Source organism: Camelus ferus, chromosome 3, assembly GCF_009834535.1.
Source record: "Camelus ferus isolate YT-003-E chromosome 3, BCGSAC_Cfer_1.0, whole genome shotgun sequence".
Lineage (NCBI taxonomy): Eukaryota > Metazoa > Chordata > Mammalia > Artiodactyla > Camelidae > Camelus > Camelus ferus.
This window is the reverse complement of record NC_045698.1, coordinates 31151312-31173707: the sequence shown is the minus strand read 5'-3', so window position 1 is coordinate 31173707 and position 22396 is coordinate 31151312. Positions and strand designations below refer to the sequence as shown.

General features: G+C 37.4%; 1 protein-coding gene and 1 non-coding gene across 2 annotated transcripts; both read right to left on the bottom strand.

Annotated features, from left to right (window-relative positions):
* Window positions 1-500: 500 nt before the first annotated feature.
* On the bottom strand, window positions 501-7149 carry MRPS30 (mitochondrial ribosomal protein S30). The gene is made up of 5 exons (XM_006191913.3): window positions 6516-7149; window positions 4950-5095; window positions 4110-4215; window positions 2926-3102; window positions 501-968 (listed from the first exon to the last, which is right to left on the bottom strand). The coding sequence occupies exons 1-5, from the start codon at window positions 7114-7116 to the stop codon at window positions 679-681; spliced, it is 1320 nt and encodes a 439-aa protein (XP_006191975.1). The 5' UTR covers window positions 7117-7149; the 3' UTR covers window positions 501-678.
* A 3037-nt stretch (window positions 7150-10186) lies between these two features.
* Window positions 10187-10258, bottom strand: TRNAT-AGU. The gene has a single exon. It is a non-coding gene; the product is annotated as a tRNA-Thr (tRNA).
* Between the last annotated feature and the right edge of the window lie 12138 nt (window positions 10259-22396).

The following is a 22396-nucleotide window of genomic DNA, read 5'->3' as shown; positions in this document are numbered from 1 at the left end:
GTTATGGATAATATTCTGAGCCATACCCTTGAGTTGTTTTGCAGATACTAGAACACCCACCAGATAGAAAAAGTTAACCACATACTGACCACAAGCATGCAGACCCCAGAGCAGTTGGAACCAGAAGGTTGACGATGTTGACTCCCAAAACCCCACCCAGTTACCTCACCACCAATTAATTAGAAGAACGTCTACAAGCTTATCAGGCACTCGGCTTCTTTCCTTAACATAAAAGCTAGAATTCTACCCCAAATTAAAACAGTTCTTCAGGACATAAGTCCATCTTCTCGGTTAGCTGGCTTTCCCAATAGTCATTTTTCACTGCCCCAACACTTTGTCCCTCGACCTACTGGCCTGTTATGCAGTGAGTGACTGGTATGAGCTTGGACTTGGTTACACACAAACACAATTAATAACAGGTACTGAAGATTGCTCCATTAGTCTCATCAGTTAATCATATATAAATAAAATTATTTTTAATCAATATACTATACCTAAAATTAAATACTTCAATGATGTATTTTGAGCAGAACGAGAGGTCTAATCACAGGTTAACATAAAAAATGTCTCAAAATTAATGCATTTAATATTTGACAGAAGTCTCATTGTCAAAATTCCTTTTATTGTTTCTTCAGTGAAACTTAAGTAATCCCAAAGTCCTGAATCAAATGTTTTTTCTCAGTTTTCCAACAGCTGTGATTTGTCTTCTTTTGGTCTATTCAGTAGAAAGTGAACTATCTGAAGTAAAACATCATCATTAAACCCTTTCACATCATTATCTTCGACTGTTTCATAAAGAGGCTTACTTTGTGTCCCCCAACATATATTTTTACGAGGGTTATTTTGATCAGCTTGTGCAGTCAGTGCCAAAGTGTTTAACTGGTAGCAGAAAAAGGAGAAGTACTTTCCATCTGTGATCACACCCTGGGAGACAAAAGGTCGAGTAACATCTGCTTCGCTCCAGAATCCTGTAGAAGAAAGCTATGCTGAAACTTACATATTGAATATATTTGAACAAAACACACACATTAGAGGGTATCAAACACTTCCTATAACCCAGATATTTTACCTACCAAATTTCTAAAGATCTCAAAGTTTTCCCCATCTTCTCCATTCTAATCCTATGTTCTATTTCTGGATCAAGAATTCTTTCTTTCCTTCCAGTATCCCCAAACTCATGACACACCTTTTCAATAACTTTGGACTTCAACAGCTTTCAACCTTAATTTACTCCATCTAAGAGCAGAGGTTCTATCTACGCAGGTCTCTCCCACATCTGGTACTAAACACATTATTATTCACCAACCTCAAATATGTTCAAATTTTCCTTATACCAGCAGCATCTACTATCCAATAACCATTACAGCCATTTACTCCACCACATCTACTAAAAAAACTTTTCAGAAAAAAAAACTGACTTTCTAAGATCTTCAAACATACAGCTGGACAAATGGACAAATTCTGTATCTTAATTAATATTTCAAAATTGGTTTTACGAGCTGCTTTCATTTTGCCTAATATATTTTATGTCATCATAAGGTTCTAGGATATCTTAAAACCTTTGCTACTCAAGTTTTCTGGCTGCTTCTTGTTCCAGATGGACTGGCTTTAATATTTCTAAATCCAACTGCCAGGGCTAAGCAGTAATTTGTAAATTTCAGCACACATATTATATATCAGCTTTAATGGAGATAGCCAATAAATAAAATTGCTAAAATATAGAATCAATTATACTGTAAAAAGAAGTACTTTATCTTTTATGAATAAACAGTGCCATTCTAACATCTTTAGGGAAGTTTCCTCTTTTGCTGATTCTATCTACTCCTATTCCTATTTTCTCCATTTATTTCTATTATAGAAACATAAATCAACCATTGTGAGTATAAGGTTAAAACAATATATACAAAGGAAAACGGTAGCCTGGTAATAATTAAATGTGTAGTAAAATTCCTCCTGGTCGCTAATATAGGAGCAATCTAGTTATCTATTACTTCCAGTTTTGTAACAAAATCCAAATGCTTCACAATGAGGCTCTATAAGTCCTCTGTGACATGCCTCCAGCTTCCTCTGTCTCCTTCCCCATCCCTTCATTCTCCCCTTCCCTTTCTCATCAGTTTCATGTTGTTCAAGTCTATTCCTACCTCAGAGACTTGGCATTCCTTTTGCCTAGAAGTATCCTTTCCCCAGGTTCGTACATAAGCAGCTGCTCACCATCTGGGTCTCTGTTTCAATGTCATTTTTTTAGACCTCTCCCCTAAATTACTCTGTCTAAATAAATTCCACCCCAAGCCTCATTCAAACCTATACCCCACATATCATTATTCCCCTCATCTAGTGTATTTTCTCCAGAGTACTACCATCAGCTGAAAATATTCCGCGTTTATTACTGTTTACTTTCCTCACTATAATTTAAGCTCCAGGAGAGCAGGATCTGCCTGCCTCTCTCATTCAACACTGTATCTCCAAGGCCAACAGTGCCTGGTACATAAAAACTATAAACCATTAACTGAACAATCTCCTAATCCACATCTTGGATATGACCTTCAAAGAAACTATATATGATAACAGTGATTTAATGTAAAATTTAATCCACTAAAGCACTTCCTTTTCTAGTATCAGAAAGCCGCCATCATCTACAGAGTTGACTCAGTTGGTTATAGCTCTTGAAATGCTTAAGAACATTGTCCAAAAAAAGTACATTCACACAAAAGTGGCCAAAGTAAAAGATCAGAGTAACTACCCAAATGCCACTTGCCAACTACAAACGTAAAACATTTAATTATGGGTTTTAAAATAACTGTATTGTGTGCCCATGTAAAAGTCTTCAAAATGTTAAGATTCAGCCTTAACCCAAGAAAACAATTTGATCTATTAAAATTCTTAAAATGTCTTCCAAGAACAATGATGCCATAAAATTAGTTTTACCTTGATACATAGCTTGTGCTCCAGTCCAAGCAAAAAGACTTGCAATTGCATTAGCTCTAAAAACAACTTCTATCTGATCAGCACAGTTTTGTTTCAAAAGCCTTTCCCTTTTTAACTTGTCGGGTAGCAGATGAAACTGGGTGTGTCCGTAACAGTGTGGATCTGCTGTCTTTGAGCCTGATGAGCAATATAAAAACATTTCAGATGAAGTGCACACTTAGAACACCTGGAGCACATGTCCTCAGCATTTGCTTCAATGCCATCTTTCTCCTCTGCTCATGTGATCAGTATTCAAAATGTACAAATGGAAAAGTTGGTTTATTTATTTCATTGACTAAATCACATTAATGTTAAATTTCAAGCGAAAGTACAATCTGCTAGCTATTAAGCCCACAAAGATGCAGGATAAGTAAAAAGAATATACGTAAAATTTATTTAAAATATCCTATTACTTCAGTTTTCTCTAACCCCTTCATCATCATTAGGAACTCTTATTCTCCTGGTCATATTCACCAAAGGATATACATATTTCCTGACTTTAAAAACTTCCTTTATAATGCTGATATTCTTAACCTTAGTGGTAAAGTCTTTTCATCCAAAAATTGCCTACAATTCACTAAGATCACACTGACTAAGAAGGGACTATTAAGACAGTTCTGGAAGACTAGCATAAAGCTGCTTTCTTAAAAATCTTCCTCAAATCAGCTGGGAATTAATAAACAAAAAAATGTCAAAAGAATAAGCTGCAGATAGGCAGAGATTAGAAATCAGAGATCAGAAGATATACAAATAAAATTTTTGTATTCCTGACGGTTATCATAGCGTGTGGCACAAACGGGACGCTTTTGCTTAAAAAAAGCCAATCACTAACTCTAATCCAGTTTTCTACTTGTTTACTTTCAAAAAAAACACAAATTACTTTTTCTATATAATAATAAATCAACAAAGCCTAATAACTGTTTATTAAAGTTAAATACTGTTAATGCAATAGAAACAAGGAAAATTTTAAACAGTGAGCTGAAAGAATATTTTCTTTCCAATTTTCATGCATATTGCAACCTGAGATTATGAATTATATTGCACAAGGACTATCTGAACCTCTTGGTCATCAAGAATTAATTATGCAAATCTTACAGGACACTTCAAACACATTTACTGTACAATACCTCAAAAGAGAAACTTACCAATAAATATAGTATTTTCATATTGCCGTTTGAATAACGGAAGTTTGTCTGGCTTACAATTCATAACAGCGACTTCTATGGGTACAGAATAATCCAGAGGCACAAACTTAAAGAAAAAGTCATAAGTGAATTCACAGCAACACTAGTATGTATTTTACTTAAAATCTTAAGACATTTAAAAATCTTAAAAATAAGGTTTTTACAAAATGATTTGATGACATTAACATCATTATCATCTAATGATGGGTCAAATCCAGCCAGCCACCTGTTTTTCCAAATAAAGTTTTATTGGAACACAGGAGCATTTATTTACATATGGTACATGGCTGCCTTTACATGACAAAAACTGAGAATACAACACAGACTTATGGGCCCCAAAGCCTAAAATATTTACTATCTGGACCTTTGCAAAAGAAATGTGCCAACCTCTGGCATGGGCACACAGAGAACATTCAAAATATACTTGTTTTCTCCAAAAGAACTGTACACACATAAAATGACAGCTTATAGTTATAAAAATGCCCTGATTTACGATTAAGTAGGGTAGTCTGCTTTAAAATGCAATCACAAACTGTTATCAGTATTTTCATATTAAAAAAAGATTTATATGGTCCTGAAAACTGATGTCTTAAAGCCACTTAAAATGATTATTTGACCTTTGCAAAATATATATACTGTAGGAAGCTAAAAAACTGAAAAAGGATTTCAGATGAGATGTATCCCGAAGACACTCAAAAAGAGAGATCTGATCAAAACTTTTACCCTCTTAAGCCGATTACCAAGCCTACCTATAACACTTCCTCATCGACTGTCAACAGATACACATGCAAAAATCCTTACCTCAGGGAGCTGTTTGGACATTCGAATCTGATTGTGTGGTTTATCATTTATTTGGTATCGCAAAGCATCAACTCGACCTTTTCGATGACCACAAGGAATAATTTCTTCGCCACGCAACCAGTAAAAGTGAACTGGGCGTTTACAATCTATCAAAAGACATTAAAAATTTTCTTTTCTAATAATTTAGATAAATGTAGTTATTATTAAAACACTAAAATCAGCAATACAGAACTCAAGAATGGGTGTGCTAATTGAAAATATATCTAAAAGTACTCTTTGATGTAAGATAGAGTCTGAGTTATGTGATAATTTAACTTAAATGATCACGACTTAAATATAACAAACTTTTACTGTCTACTTGTGCCACACTACACTTAAGCACTGTAACCAAAGAAGTTTCTCAGTGAGAATAAAAAACCCACCAGCAATAATCATTCACCAGAAATAAAAAGTTTAACAGGAGTCAGAGCTCTCTCATGGATTACTAATTCAATTTTCACAATAACTTGTCAAGTATGTACAGTTGTTATTCTCTCCACTTTATAGAAGTGGAACGAGAGTCTTGACAAGGTTCAGTCAATTTTCCCAGGCCACTGATCATGAGCAGTCAGTCTGCGATGCTCTCCTCAAGACGACTTTCTTCCCAACAGAGAGAGAAGTACGCTACAAGACTTAGCTGAGCACACACCTACAGTCACAGTAGCATTAATTCAGTAAATATTTATTGAGATACTTACTGGGTGGTAAATATAAAATGAACACATCAGAAAATCGATTTTTAAAACTGTCTATCCATTAATTATTTTTCATGTCTGCTCTGAACAGTAAAATAGAAGTTGTTGATTGTTTACTGGGAACCCAGAATGGCTGGGTCTGAAGCCTGTTCTCCCAATCTACCAGCTACAGGTTCTTTGACTAGGTACGTTTTACAGTTCTGCGTTTCAGGTTGGTATGTTTTCTCATTTATACAAAAGTGCTACCTACTGTAAAGTTATTGTGAGGATTAAATTTCGCACATATGAAATTTAGAACAGGGCCAAGCACACAGAAAGTACTGATTTATACACTGATTTATACATACATTCGGTATTTCAATACCGCCTTCAATCTTAACAGTTTTATAACGAAGTAGTAGTACTATTATCGTATTCTCATCTTGAAAAAGAAGACCTAGGCCCAAAATGGTTAATAAACTGACATAAGGTCATGTGAGTTTTTGGTGGGAGAGCTAGAAGGCAACCCCAGGTCTGTCCCACTCTCTAGGTGCGCCTTCTCTTAACCAGCACGGCCCTCCGATTTGGCTGGACCTTCACAAAGTAGAGCAAAGGACTGAAGCAGCCCTGAAGACCTCAGGCTACTTAGCCTAGGGTTGTGCAGTTAGTAGGGGGTAGCACACGCACGAGAACCCAGTCTCCAGACGCTGGCCCCCAGCTAGGAGCGAAAGGACTGGGGTGGGTGGGGGACTGACAAAACAGACAGACAGAAATGAAGAGGGGACAAACTAGGACAGAGAGGTCGCCTACGACCCCCACCTCCCCCGCCCGGAGTGGCAGGTTGGAAGCTTACCGAGGGTAGCGGCAGCCAAGGCCGGGTTGTGCGCGCTGAGCAGGCCCATGAGGGAGGCTACCAGCTGGTCCAGGAAAGGCGAGGCGACGGCCTCACGGTCCCGGTAGAAAAGAGCGCGCTTCTTGCGCCGCAGGAAGAAGTGCTCCTGCAGAAGGCAGTCGCAGGCGGCGGCGCGCAGGGCCGCGAGGTCCAGGGAGGACGCGGAGTCGGGGTCGGGCTCCGGCTGGGCCTTGGTGAGCGGCGGCGGCAAGCCCGACAGAAACACGGTCTTGGTGAAGCTCTGGTACCAGCGGTCGGCATTCAGGGCGAAGGTCTGGGGGTAAACTACGTACTTCTTGAATTGCATCTTGGTGAGGATTCGCAGCTTCTGGTCCACGGACTCGGCCGCGTGCACCGTGGCCTGCCATCGCTCCACTCGCCGCTGCCGCGCCGCTTTGCTGTCGGCAGTCAGGGAGGCCAAGATTGGCGGGTAGCGCGCGAGGGGGGCCGCTGCGACATCTGAGCCGACCACTTCTGGGGCAGTGACGGCAGCTTTGGCCGCAGTGTGCAATGACAGCCCCGGACCGCGGAGCAAAAGCCTCCTACACCTGGCCGCCGCCATCTTTGCCGGGAGTTCCGGATCAGAGGTCAACTTCAGCAATTGTCCCGGCCCCCCTGTCGCAAGGACCAATCGAAAAGCGGAATCTCAGACGCCCTGGGAGAGGCCGATTCTCAGTAGGCTTGAGAAGCCGTGCGTCATCCATTTTTTAGCCAATCACATCGCGTCTGCAACTTAGCGTGACCCAAAGAGTTTGTAGTTGAAAGGAAGAACTAGTGCTGGAGTAAGTTTTCCGCGGATGTGGCCCGGAGAAGTGAAACTTTTAACTAGGTGATGCTGCCACCTAGGTTGCCCTTAGGACCAGAGCAACTTTTTTTGCCAGAAACCCTTTGGGAATATTCTGCGCCGAAACGTCTAGCCCTTGGCTAAATTTACAGGTTTCATTTATGGATGTCACATCGCTTTTTAATTTTAGTTCTTGGGGTTGAAACTTGTTATTGAAAATACTGTTCTAGCATTTTTTTTTTGTCACATGCTAATTTTTTTAATGATACAAGTATCACTCAGATGACTACTGCTAATCTTTGGGAAAATAATTTCTATGCTATGGTCATTAATATATTAATTAAATTTATTAAAATAATGCTATGGTCATTAATATATAATTTGTTTAATGACACAATTTACAAAGAGAAGTGTACTTTTACGTGAGTGTAACTGAAACAAGGGAAATAAAAAACGACTGAAGAATTGTTTATATTTTGTTTTTTTGTTAAAACCAATTATTATTTCAGCATGAGTTGATTCCTATTAATCATTGAGCTCCTTGAAGTAGGGACTATTTTATTTTTGATGCTTCAGTGATGATCGATCAACCTGTATATAGTGGGTACTTAAAAAATATCTGCTAAAAAAAATTAACCTAAATCACAAAAAATCTAAGCTCATTTCAGGTAATCTAATTGATTGACTCATTCTCCTATTGTAATTAGGAACTAGAATATTTATTTGAATTTATTGCAATAATTCTTGAAGGTATTGAAAACCATTTTGTTACCAAAAGGAAGTTATAAGTTATATATACCTTTAAGTTTTAACTGATGATACAATTTAGTTATAAAGTTGCAAGTGTATTTAACTGACATTTAGAAATAAGTACCTCAAGTTCACTGATTTTTTTCATTAATTTATTAATTTTTGAGCAAAGGCTCGAAGGAAGGAGTGAATTTTGACAAAACTGGGGAGAGAGAATTCTGGTGGAAGGAACAGCTACTCAGCAGAGGACCCTGAGGTGGGAATATGCCTGGTGGGCTCAAGAACAAAAGGAGGCCAGTGTGGCTGAAGGAAGCAATGGATGGGGAAAGTAGTAGGAAATGGGAAAGAAGCCAGAATTTATAGGTTCCTAGAGGCAAATTGCTAGGGTTGTTTGAAGACTCTACTAATTCTCAGAGGAGTGAGAAGCCTTTGGAGGGTTCTGCACAACAGAGGGATCTCGTGGTGTGACTTAGGTTTTTAAAAGAATTACTCTATGTATTAGGCAGTTTAGACTTAAACAGAAATGTATTTTCTTATAGTTCTAAATGCCAGAAGTCCAAGGTGAGGGTGCCAGCATGGTTGGGTTCTGGTGAGAGCTCTCTTCCTGGCTTGAAGACGGGCTGCATACTTGCTGTGTCTTCACATGGTGAAGACTGAGCTCTCTGGTGTCTCTCTTATAAAGAGAGTCCTATCAGATTAGTGCCCTACCCTAATGACCATCTTTAACGTTAATTACTTCTGTAAAAACTTTATCTCCAAGTAGAGTCACATTGGAGGTCAGAACTTAAACCTATGAATCTTAGACACAATTCAGTCCATAGCACTTTTGCTGATTTGGAAATATATTGTGGAGGGTCAAATTTGGAAGCAGAGAAACCAATTAGAAGACAATTTGCCTTATTTCAGGCAAGTGCTCATTGTGGCCTGAAGAGACAATAGCAGTGAAGGTAGTGGAAGTGATCATAGATTCTGAATTGAATGTAGGTATGAGAAAATATCCAAAATTTTGAGCCTGAGCAGTGGAATGAGAGAAGCCGGAAGACAAGAGATGCATTTTTTCTTTAATCTCTCATCTTGTTTTTGGAAGGGGAGGTGGCAGCAAGGGAGTGGGCCAAGATTTGGGAAAGGAAATAGGAGAATTTGTGAAACATGTATTTATCTCTTTTTATGTGTTTATTTAGTTGACATTCTTTTAAAAGAAAATGAATATTAAGATTTCCCCTATTAAGCTTGCCTCTAGTGTTAGATTTAAAGTGTTACCGTCAAAAGCCATGACATTCTCCAGTGGCTTTCTGAAACCTCTCTACTTCATTCATTCAACAAATATTCATCAAGTAACTACTATATACCAGCACTATTCTGGACACATAGGAATCAGCAGTGAAATAAAGGCCTTTGTAGCACTTACATGCTACAGGTGAACGCTAACCAGATTTGTCAAGTAGACACGTTCTATGCTGACAGAGATAAACGCCAAGAAGAAAAATAAATCAGGCAAGAAGATTATTGGGTTGAGGGGTTGAGTAGAGTGATTTCAATAGACTGATCAGGGAAGGCCACCATGAGAAAGTGGCACTTACATAACATCTGAAGGACATGACAGAAGAGCCATGTGGATCTCTGGGGAAAAGCACTCAAAGCACTGCAAAGGTCACAGTGTATCTGGATAGTGGGAAGAACAGCAAGGAGGCCAGCGGGCTAAAGTGGAATGATACATTGCAGTTTTGCCAGGGAGCACCAATGTCTGATCTGGAAAATGGTTCTGATGAGCTGGGCAATATTTATATTCATGATTTTTTTTCCTGTTGGAGACCGATCTCACTCTCTCCTGGTTGGCCATGAGTTCTGCTGATGTTTGGAAGAGACAAAAACTGCCCAGTTGATTGTAACCTTACCAGAGCTTCTTGTATCTTAAATTGAGGATGTGAGAAGGAAATGGTGACAGGCTATTTCCTAACCTCAGATGTGGATGAGAGTGACAGCTCGTCCTTTTGATTTGTTTCCTTCACATATCTTTCTTTTTAAAAAACTTTATTTATTTATTTATTTATTTTTGTGGGGGAGGTAATTAGTTTTGTTCATTTATTTATTTATTTAATGGAGGTACTGGGGGTTGAACCCAGGACCTCGTGCATACTAAGCATGTGCTCTACCACTGAGCTATACCTCCCCCTACAAATATTTCTTATTGAAGGCGTATTTCTTACCTAGTTGCATATATAACACATTTACATGAAACTGAGAACATAACATACAGTATTACTGGGGGAGAGAGTTTGTGTGTGTGTGTGTGTGTGTGTGTGTGTAGGATTTTTGATGGTTGGTTTAGAATCAGCGGGAAGAAAGCTAAGTGTCTACATCATATGCCAGGTCCTATATTGAGTACTATATGTGTGTCAGCTCCCATAATCTCACAGTTACCCTACAAAGGGAATATTATCCCGCCTCTGATTTTTTTTTTGCAACGTCACAGAGGTGTTGCTCACCACCAGATGAAGAACAATTAAAACAATTTTGAAAAAAGAATAAAGTGGGAGGATCAGTCAGTCTACTTGATTTCAGGACTTAATATTCAGCTTTAATTACCAGTGGAGGAAAGACAGCCTTTTCAACAAATGGTGCTAGAGCAATTGGACATCCACAGGCCAAAAATAAACAAAACAAGAAAAAAAACTTCAACCTATCTCTTACATCTTTTGGAAAAATTGACTTTTAAGTGGATCACAGGCTTAAATGTAAACATAAAATTATTAGGAAAAAAAAAGAGCAAAAAATCTCCAGGTTCTAGGGCTAGGCAAAGAGTTTTTAGTGTTGACACCAAAAGCATGATTTGTAAAAGAAAAAAATGATAAATTGGGCATGATTGAAATAAAACTTTTGCTCTGCAAAACATCCTGTTAAAAGGGTGAAAAGATAAGCTACAGAGTGAGATAAAATAATTGCAAACCTTGTATCAGACAAACAACCAGTATCTAGAACATACAAAACAATTCTCAAACCTCAATAGTAAATGAAAACAATCCCATTAAAAAATAGATAAAAGACATGACTATCAAAGAGAACATATGATGGCAAACAAGCACATGAAAAGATGTTCAAGATCATTAGCCATGAGGGAAATGCAAATTAAAATCAAAATGAGGTTTTATTACACTCATCAGAATGGCTAAAATAAAATAATAATACTGATGAGGGTTGGGAGAAAATGTATCACTGGGTACTTTGCTGGTGGGTGGGCTTCCTCTGTTTCCCTACCTCAGCTTCTCCCCGACTCACTGGGCTGCCCCTGGCAACTCTATGTTTCAATTTATGAATCAGACACCACTGTGTACCCCAAACTCCAGGAGACCAGTATTAAGCTCCTCTGGGGCAGGGTGGGTGTGATCCCATTAGAAGGTCAGTTTCTAAGGCTTCAGATAAGGGAAAATCTCTCCTCCTGCCCTCTCAACCATGAGGCTGGGGCGGGAGGGACTCTCAGTGTGTTCTCAGTCTCTCTTGTCTTCTGGGTTGGAGGGAGGGTCAAGAAGTACAAAACCACGTTTTATAAATGCCTGTGTAATTGCTGCATAATTAGCCTGACACTTACTAGGAAATACGGAACTAGTTGGCACCTAGTATTTTGGGGCTTCAGCTGAAAACAAGACAGAAATTTTGTGTGTGTGTGTGTATGTGTGTGTGCGTGTGTGTGGAGAGAGAGAGCAGTCTACCTTCTTTTTTGAAATCGTTTTAGATGTATCATCAAGGAATCAAATATTCTCATAATTTATAATTATTTTTTTACATTCTAATACGAGTATGAGTCACCACTGGCACATATGGTCATTTTATAAGGATAAAAACATTTGATTAATTAAATCACCCATTTTTGCTGAAGAAAGTCCCTGGAGAGGGCAGTCTTTCCCAAATAAAAGGCCAGCCTCCCAAGGAGAGGCTGTATGCACCCCCACACCACATTTTTTCTTTTTTTTTTTTTTTGCCCTTCCTAGAATGAAGATGGAAGAAACCATAAACCAGGGGGACAAAAGGCCATTCGGAAGAGTGGGAAAACAGGTGTGTCTGGGACATTCTTATCGTTAAACCATAAACTCTCCCAGATGCTTGCCTCCAGACTTTTTATTATATAAGGAAAAGATACAGGTTCATTGTTTCAACATTGTATTCAGCAACACAGGTTCATTGCTATGCTGTAGACATGTTGATCTGCAATCTGTTTCTCCCACTTTCGGCTTCAGAGCCTCAGACCTGATCATTGCCTCCCATAAAGCTCATAAAGCTATAAATATGTTAATAGATGTTTGTATAGAGAGACAAACACTTATAAGATATTTTTATTTTTTCTCTTTGGGTATGGTACATTTTAAATAAAAACAGAATTAATCTCATACATAGGAAGAGTCCTCTAGGTCAGTACATAAAAATTTAACACTTTTTTGATAGCTGTATTCTTTAGTGTCACATTTACCATAATTGATTTAGACCATCTCCTAGATGGACATCCAGGTTAATTCAGTTTTTTTTTAAATTTCTTTTCATCATCTTGCTACTCTCCTCTGATATTATAGACTTGCAGTAGCTCTCCTAAAATATGATGTCCAGAACTGAAACTTAATACATCAGATATAACTGGAGGGGCCAAGAGTACATCGGGACCATTGGTTTCCAAAATTATTTTGGTAGCTTAATGACATTATGCACTTTATTAATCAGCATTTTTGTTATCATTCCTTCCTCACTATTTGCTAAGGTGTATGAGATGTCACCATTCCTGATCATATCTTTATATAGCTCCCATAATGTAAATTCCATGGGCAGGAGTCTTGTCTGTCTTGCTGACAGCTATCTTCCTAGCACAGAAGAATATGTATTTCTGTAGTAAATAAATGAGAAGAGATCTTATCTCTAGGTGGATTCTTTTAAGCATGTACATATACTCTAAGAATAATAATATAATGACCCTTCTACATTTATGTGCCATATAGATTATCTATTCTCTCATCTACAACCAGCTAGAAGAACATTAAGGAATAGGATGTATTTAAGATTTATTTTGAGGATGATGAGGTAAGAAAGATGAAAGCCTTTGGAAACATGAAAATCAGCCCATGGAGGAAAGGTCTGGCCAAAGAATATAGCAGAAACTTCTGATTTTTTTTTTTTTGTCAGCCACATGATATGCTGCACTTCTGAGCAGAGAAGGGGAGAAAAGAGTAGTTGGGGCAGGCACATGGAGCCAGGAGTAAGGCGAGTGTCTCACTCACCTCCAGTGCAGACTTTGAGGGATGCAAAAAAACTCAGTAATCAACATAAATAATATTTTAATAAAACATTTTTAAAAATCAAAATTTATACCAAAAAGTTCTTGGTGGACAAAATAACCAGAATTTTAAGTGTAGTGTCAGCAGAATGACTGATTTACTCACAATCTACTTACAGTCCAAAAGCGATCCCCTAAGGGGCCATGCAGGTGATGTCTCCTTAAATATTAGACTGGTGAGTTTCCCCTCTTCCTAGTCTCTGTCTGCACATAGGCTCTGGTCCTTCCTTCCCAACAAGGGACTTCTTAAGGGGATACTAATGAAATTGTATACACTTTTTAATATATAAGATTCAGTTTTAATATGGCTTAGTGTCTTAACAAACTGATTATACCCCAAATTTTCTCTCATTGAAATGCGAATGTCTGCAATATGAATTATCTGAAATTCAAACATATATTTCAAATGTTCTTTCAACTTACACCACACAGTGTTCCTTAACTCAGGCACATGGCAGTAATCTGTTTTATTTAGAACATATGGCTACATTTGATATATCAAATGTCTTTTCCAAGTGAAGTCATCATTTCAGTTTTATAGAAACTTGTCTGCAATATGACATAGGGGAAAAACAATGATTTTCCTCTCATTATTCATTAGATTTCCTTCAAATTCACATAGATATAAGTTGGCCTAAAAATTAAATTTTCCTAGAATAGCTCAAGTAGTTAAAAGAGTCTCAAATAACTTCTAAATAGCCATCAAAGTACAGTATTCACTATGGGAAAGTAAATTGTTCCCACCTTTCTGGAGAGTCCTTTGGTGATACAGTTCAGGTTTCTAAAATGCTCATTACTTCTGACCCTGAGGAAATAACTCATAATTTGAAGGGAGTGATCCAAAAAATGTTACAAATTTAAAAAAACACATATATAAAGAGAACTGAAATGATAACAATGGGTCAACTGCTGCCTCACTCCCAGGAAAATGTTCAGTGTTGCCCAGATCGAGGGGAGAGGCTCATCTTTCGGGCCACCATCAGCCCCAATCCCCCCAACTCCCCGGGGAAGATCTAAGTCCCTATTGTCTAATCAGGAAAGATTAACGATCCCAGGACTGTTGAAATGCATGTGGGGGCAGTCTTCCTCCTATGACTGCTGGTCTGTGAATCCTTCCACCCAGCTTCCTGGTTCCCCATCGAGAACACTTTTCCCTTTCTCTTCCCCATCAGTGTACCCACTGTCCCTTTAGCCTGTCCCTGTCCTCGCTTGCATTTGAGTCGCAACTCTACCTCTTTTTCCCCTTCCTCTAGGTTCTATTTTATATAGTCATTGTGTAGAAGGGGAAATAGCTCTTAAAACATGTCCCTTAGTTCAGAGTTGTATGACTTGAGGGTCTGAGGTAGAGAAAATAGCCTGAGAGTAAAAGTGACAGAAGGAAACAAGGAAAGACACCCAGAATAACTTGCTTGACACTTGGCGATAAAATCCTGCCCCACTTGTAATAGAAAGCTTGTAATAGTAAATAGTAAGCATTTGTAATAGCAAAGAGCACACACATACATGCGATATCTAATAGGGGACTGTTTAGATCAATTGTAGTACGTTTAAATTAAAAATATAATGAAATCATTAAGACAAAATGTATAAAATGTAAAATGCTTTTGAAATAAACACAAATTAAAAAACCAAGACTAAGAAAAATCTACATAAACTTCACGATCCATTAAGAAATAGACGCACATAACGACACATAGAAAAACCCAAGAAAGAAGTGCAGCAAAATGTTAACAAAAGCTGAAAGCTGGTGGTGGGAATTGTTGGCATTTTTCCTTCCTATAATTTCTAATTCATCTTTACTGGATGCAGATTGTTTCTTTTTTTTACAAATCAGAGCAAAACTTAGAAATAAAAAGCTAGAAAGAGAAGTAATACATAAGCAGAATCTGAATAGTTGCACCATTTATTATTCTTCCAGATGGCCAATTACTTGCTGAATAAATTTGATCCTATAGTAAAATTCTAACCCCAAATAGAATTCTGAGTTAGACTACATTGATCTTCCATGCCAAAATCTACTAGTCTGCTCACCCAAGTTCAGATCTGGAGAGGGTAAACTAGCAAATTCAGTGCTAGGAACTGAAAGAAGCAATCAGACACCTGAAGAAATGCAAGGTGTCAACAGAGAATAAACTGAAAGAAGCCAGTGTGGAAGCAGAACAGATATCAGCGAACTTGAAAGAAGCTCACCTCCTGTTCAACTGCAGGCTCGATGATCTCCAACTTGAGCTCACTAGAAACCAGCTGCAGAGCTCCCCAGGAAGACAGGTGGCAGATGGAGGACCAAGATAAAAGGCAGGACATCGTGTCCCACTAGTCTGCTCTACATGGCTGGAAGAGTAAACCGAATCCTAGACTTGTGCCTAAGAAGTGTCAGTCTGAACAAGAGAGGAAGTGGTGTCCTTGATGAAGGAGTCTCTTCATTTATAGCTACCATGATTCCCTGAGCCCAGCAAACTAGTGCTGGCCCATTCCCACAGTAATCAGAACATGATGTCTTGATGTAGGATGAAGATTTTGAACCTGACCTGATCCTTTATGTTGTAATAACTGTACCTTTGTCTAGAGCCTTGTATGCCATGGTAATTTTGCAGGTGATCCTTTAGGGGATGGGCAATTATGGCAGAACTATGAGCAGAAAAATTATTGCATATAGGAAAGATAACTCTGAAGGCAGTAAAGAATCAATGTGAGGGACCAGAATGGAGGTACACAAAGCATCAATAAAACTACTGCAGTTGTCAAGAGAAAAATGATGAGAGTCTGAACTGAGGTGGTGATGGAGAGGGTGATATAGAGGAGAGAAATTTTGGATATACAATCAACTGAACTTAATTGGGAAATAAAGGAAAGTGGAAAATCTCCTAGAATAAATCTAAAGGAAATGATACTGATGTTGGCATCATTATCCAAATGTGGAAGGGAGTATGTTTTAATGGGGGGAGATGATGAGTCCATTTTTGGATATAATTTTACCATTAATTAGATATATGACAATGGAGCTCAGGACCATGGTGTAGCTCAAAATACAGACGTGGGAGTCAATAAATGTGTAGTAGGTTGAAACTATGAGCATAAGTGAGATTGCCTTTTGACATTATTGAGAAGAGAAGAGAGTGTTTTGGACCTTGGTGGACACCAATATTTTAGAGGTTGGCAGGTTAGAGGAACTTTGCCAAGGTAAAGGAGAATTATCCTCAGAGAGAGGAAGGAGGCTAAGAAAGAGTGATTTTGTAGAAATCATGATTAGAGAATCCCAGATAGTGCTGGATCTTAAAGAGAACTTAATTAAGAAACAGATAATTCCTATTGATTTGAGAACAAAGAAACTACTAATGACATGATCAAGAACATAATTGCAGGGTGAGCTGAAAACTAGTTTGTTGTGGGTTATGCCTGCAGGGAAGTGGAGTCAGTGAATTCTTTTTTTTTTTAATTTAATATTGAATACAAGTAAGATAATATTGATAATATTTTTCTAAAGTTTAAAGTACAAAACAAAATAAACAGCCACGTACTCACTGGCCAGCTCAGAATACAGAACATCACAGTAACTTTGAAGCACTCCCCCTTCACTGTGACCCCAGTCTCATACCTCCTTCTCCCTACCCAGAGGTGTTGACTATCCTGAACTTCATGTTGATAATTCCTTTATTTGTCTGGGTAGTTTTACCAGGAGTGGATATTCTTAAATATTTACTCTTTGAGTGGCAGCCCTGGACTTGGGCAGTGAACAACCTGTGTGATCATTCAAGGCTGTCCTGACTACATACTTTTAAATTTTTCATGTTTTTTAACTTTTTATAAAAGAAGTCATGCTATGTATTTTCCTCTGTGATGAGCTTAATTACTCAATGTTAAGATTCTGAGATTTCTCCACTTTGAATTTTATAGTTGTGGGTTGCTTATTTTTATGTTGCATAGTATTACGTTTTATGGCTAGACTTCAATAGGGTAATCCTCCTGTTGTTCAAGCATTTGCATTGTTTCTCATTTTAAGCTATTTCAGCTGAAATTGGGCGCATTCAGCATGGTATGGCCATAGACTCATTTTTAACTATTTCAAATAATCCTCCTCGAACATACCTTGTCTATGGTATTTGCTAGAAGAGGAATGGCGGAGTCATCTTCAACTTTATGAGGGTGTTAAATATTTTTCTAAGGAAATTGTTTCTACGTACTAGGAATTTATCATCAGCAACACTTGATATAGTCAGACTTAAAGTTTTGCTCATTTGGTGTGTGTAAAATAATATTTTTTTTGTGGTTCTAATTTGTGTTTCCCTGACTATTAATGAATTGGAGCATGTTTTAATGTTTACTGGTCACTTGTATTTCCTCTGCTATGAAATTCCTCTCCAGGAGTTGTTTCATCTTTTTTTTTTTTTAATGACCTGCAATGAGCAGTTTTTAGCTTGACTTTTCACTTTCTTTACGATATCATTTGATAAACATAATTTCTTGACTTCAATGTGGTCATATTTATGTTTTGCTCATTTAAAATCTGGTTTAAGAGACATTTCTCAACCCTGATGTTACAGATACATTATTATATTATCTTCCAAATATGTTATTATTTGTTTGTTCACATTTTAGTCTTTAATTCATCTGGAACTGATTTTTGTGTATGGTGTGAGATAAGGGTTCATGTTCATGTTTTTCCTTGTGACTAATAAATCACTTCTTTCTGTACAACAGCAGCTGACACCAATGATGGGGCATGCCTGTAATAACGGCAGTTCTGATTCCCTGAAAATAACCTTTCTGCCTCTAATTTCCTGCATACAAACTCTTTCTGCTCTAAATATCTAGGCTGAACTCTGACTGTTACAATATTGCTAAGGGAACAGCTAAGTGTAGAAACTTGCTTATGCTGGCAGCAATCTAGATGATTCTAATTTTTTTTCCAGCAGTAAAGTAGAAAAGACAGCTGGGGGTTGCACAGAAGGGTATGCAAAAAGTCAAGAGGAGAGGGGACATTAAGGTTTATAGATTGAGTGATTAGAATAGTGCACCATGGGGTTCAGGTTGGAGAGGAGGAAGGTCAATGTTTACCTGTGCACACACATGTATGTACACACAGAGACAACCTGCAAATTCTCATGTTTGATTTTTGTACAATATTTGGCAAATATTAATATCCCCCAAATTGCCTCTTGCACAAAGACTTTGAACTTTAATGCATCACAAAAGAGAAGAGACTTCAAATCTCTAGTTCAAATGACGGGTGACAAAGATATTTAGAATTCATAGCACTTAGAGATCTACAAGGATCAGTATATTTTGTTCAAAGATTTAAATTACTTGGGAAATCTTTCTTTTTGGTTTGCTTTTTTATTATCTTTGGAAAGCCCTACCCAATAAATCCAATAATTTTTCACAACTTCAGAGTATTTTTAAGTTAAATAAACTTTGAAAAATTTTAGAATAGTTTTAGATTTAAAGAAGAACAGTTGCAAAGATATAGTAGAATTCAGCTTCTATATCATCCTCAACCAGTTTCTCCTATTTTTAACACTTTACATTACCATAGGGGATATATCACAATTAAGAAACCAACACTGGTGCATTTCTATCAACTAAAGTCTGCTCTTTATTTGGATTTCTCTAGTTTTTCCATAATGCCCTCTTTCTGTTCCAAGATCCCATCCAAGATATCACATTACATTTAATTGTCACGTCTCCTTAGCCTCCCCTGGTCTGCAATAGCTTCCCAGATCTTCCTTGGTTTCTGATGACTCAAACAGTTTTGAGGTGTAGTGGTCAGTTTTTAGAAACTGTGTCTCAAGTTGGGTTCGTTTGATATTTTCCTCATGGTTAGATTTGGGTTTTGGGTTATGGGGAATAACACCACAGACTTAAAATACTATTCTCATCAAATCATATCAAGAATGCATGCTATCAATGTGACATGCTTTTGTGATTTTTAAACAACTAATTTAACATTTAAAGATTTGCATAGGGCATAAGAACCGCAGAAATATTTGGAAGTGGAAGGAGAAATTGGATATTTTTGCAGTAAAACAAAGGGTCATATTTCTGTATTTTGCATGCATATATACACTATACACAAAAGGATATATTTCTGTACTTTGCATTCACTTACACATGCTTTTTTCAGAGTAAAAACTGACCACAAGATGTCACTGTTAACTTATGTATGGGCAGGAAGGTTGCCTTGAAGAACAGATTTTGCTGAGCACATGTGGTTAGTATTCATTATTTTAAAAACTTTGACAATAATAAACTCCCCAAAATGTTTCAGTTTTATAAAACCACTAGAATGTTTTGAGTTTGGATGTTAATTTTTTTTCTTTGAGTTTTGCAAAATATTTTCCCTTGAATTCACACCCAAGTACATTTATTTGGATATCTAATTTAAAACAATATGGTTTGCTGATGAAGTTGCGTACTCTATTCTTAAATAGGAAACAAACCCACAAAAATCGCTCTGGCTTTATATTATTCTTTTAGCCAGTAAGAACAGCTTTACTGAACTAATGAACATTTCCTCCAGAAAAGATTTAATAGGAGATGAATAAAGAGCATCATGCAAGATGCTTTATATGAGTAGAATTGGTTTTATCCTCAAACAATAGCTTAGAAATGGAAGTATTAAATTTGTATCTCTTACTTTTTTTACTGCATAATTTAAAACATTACTCTGCAGGTAAAGTAGAAACAAAATCTTATTTTTAATCCACTACTTTCCAGCATATTGGTATCTAAACCTTTCTGGATATAGCAGTTTTGATTTCCAAAGCAGACCCCATAACTCTGAATTTGTCATGGTTTTGCTGTTTTACTGCTTTCTCTAATGTCCCTTTCTTTTTCCTCGTTTTCCTTCTGCTTCTGACAGTACCTTTCATTTTTCCCCCCATTCTTTGTGAATTTATGGCAGCCTCTCCCACTGTTGTACAGTAATAATAACTAGAAATTTCTTCCTAGTTGAACCAGGTATCGACTTCTCTGCAGCTTTTACCCATTGGTCCTAGTTCTGTCCTTGGAAACCACACCAGGTTAAGCTTTTTTCCTGCTCTTACAAAACAGTCTGTCAGAGACTTTGTGAGTATTGTCATTCAACTCCCCAAGCTTCAATTCCCCTAAGCTCATGTAGACTTTGTGACCTTTTTAATATTAGTACTACTTTTAGATACTCATCATCTTGCTACTCTCCTCTGATACCATAGACTTGCAGTAGCCCTCCTAAAATGTGATGCCCAGAACTGAAATTTGATACATCAGACATAACTGGAGGGGCCAAGAATATATCGGGACCACTGGTTTCCAAAATTATTTTGGTAGCTTAATGACATTACTCACTTCATTAATCAACTCGTGGTAAACCCTCTACTAATGAAATCTTGCCGCCTAGGTTCCTACTTGTCTGGTGAGTGAGTTGTGTGTGTGTGTCTCCCATTTACCTCTCCAGTCTTATCCAGAACCATAACCCTTCCAATATCTAGGCTACAGCTGATTAAGCAGAAAAAGGAGTCTGCCCTTTCTACTTCATGTCTTCTTTTAATAACACAGGCCAAGATGTGTATGTTTGAGATATATATATATATATCTATTTATATATATATATTTTATATATAAATATATAAAATAAATATATAAAAATGTATCCAGTAAGTTCTTATTCATGTGGAGTCTGTTCATATGATTATCAATAGCACAGAAAAATGGAAAGTCATATTTGCCAGAATGGGTTTCTTGTAATAATACAGCCAAGGTAGGCCAGCTACACTGGATTTGAAATCACAAATGTTTGAATTATCATCTAGATTTAAAATCTATAAACTAAATTAACCTATGGTTTCACAAATGCTTTTGAACTGTATCACCTAGTCTTGAATGGATATTTAGAAACAGAAAACAACGGAATAGCCATATAATGAAGTGGCTTAGAATGTAATAATAAGAAACAGATGGACTGATTTCAAATCTGTGTCTCCCACTTACTAGCTATGATCCTCTGGGCATCTCACATATTTGGTTTAATATCTACTCCCATTGTTAGTGTAAGGGTTAATTGAGACGAGGTATACAGGCTCTTAGCATAGCACCTGGTCCGTAGGTCACGCGCAGTAAAATACAGCTATTATGATTAATAGCAAACAGTTCTCAAATTAGTGTGTACTTTCTGTGTACATAGAATTGACAGATATTTAAAGAAACATGTTGATGGATTTACAGTGATACAAGAATACCTGGCCTCTTCTGTGATCCACAGTCAGTGCTGTCTGAAAAAGCTGTCAAGAATTAGAGAATTGGCTTCAAGTGATGGAACAGAACTATCCCACACAGAATTAATTGCTAACAGAAGCTTGATCAGCAAGCTAACAAGTTGATCTTCCTCCTCCTGTCTTTAGCATGCCTGTGATAATGTTCAGCTCTGGCTTGGTTGACCAGAAAACTAGTCTGCATAGGCTTTAGAGGGAGACAGTAGTTAAATCACCTTTGTTTCTCTCCTCACTACCTTTTGAAACTAAATTCTGGGTTTTCTTCTTAACTTGGGGGATCTCCAAAAACTGACACTTGCTGGAAGAAAATACAGACCTCCATATAATATACCACACTTTATTCCCTCAGTATTTTAGAAATAGTTATGTTGAAATCAGGGTCTCTGCATTTGTTCCTTTAAGTGAGGACAGTTTGAGGGACTTCAAAAGGCTTTCATCATGACCTCACTTCCATCCCCTGGGTGCATTTAAGTAACCAGTTCGGCAAGAAGTCAGATGACACGTTTCTCAATACTGTGTTATAAACTAAAGATTTTCTGACTTTTCTCCCATGTCCAATATCCACAGTTATCATTCTTTCCACAAAAGTCATCATCTGGACTCAGGTCAGAATATTTTGCCCCAACACAATTTGGCTATGGCACAATGATGATTTTCTCTTCATTGATAATTTAATGACTTGTTCCTTCGGATCTCTATCAAAATGATGATACTAAAATTATGTCATCATTGCTACATAGACGTACTA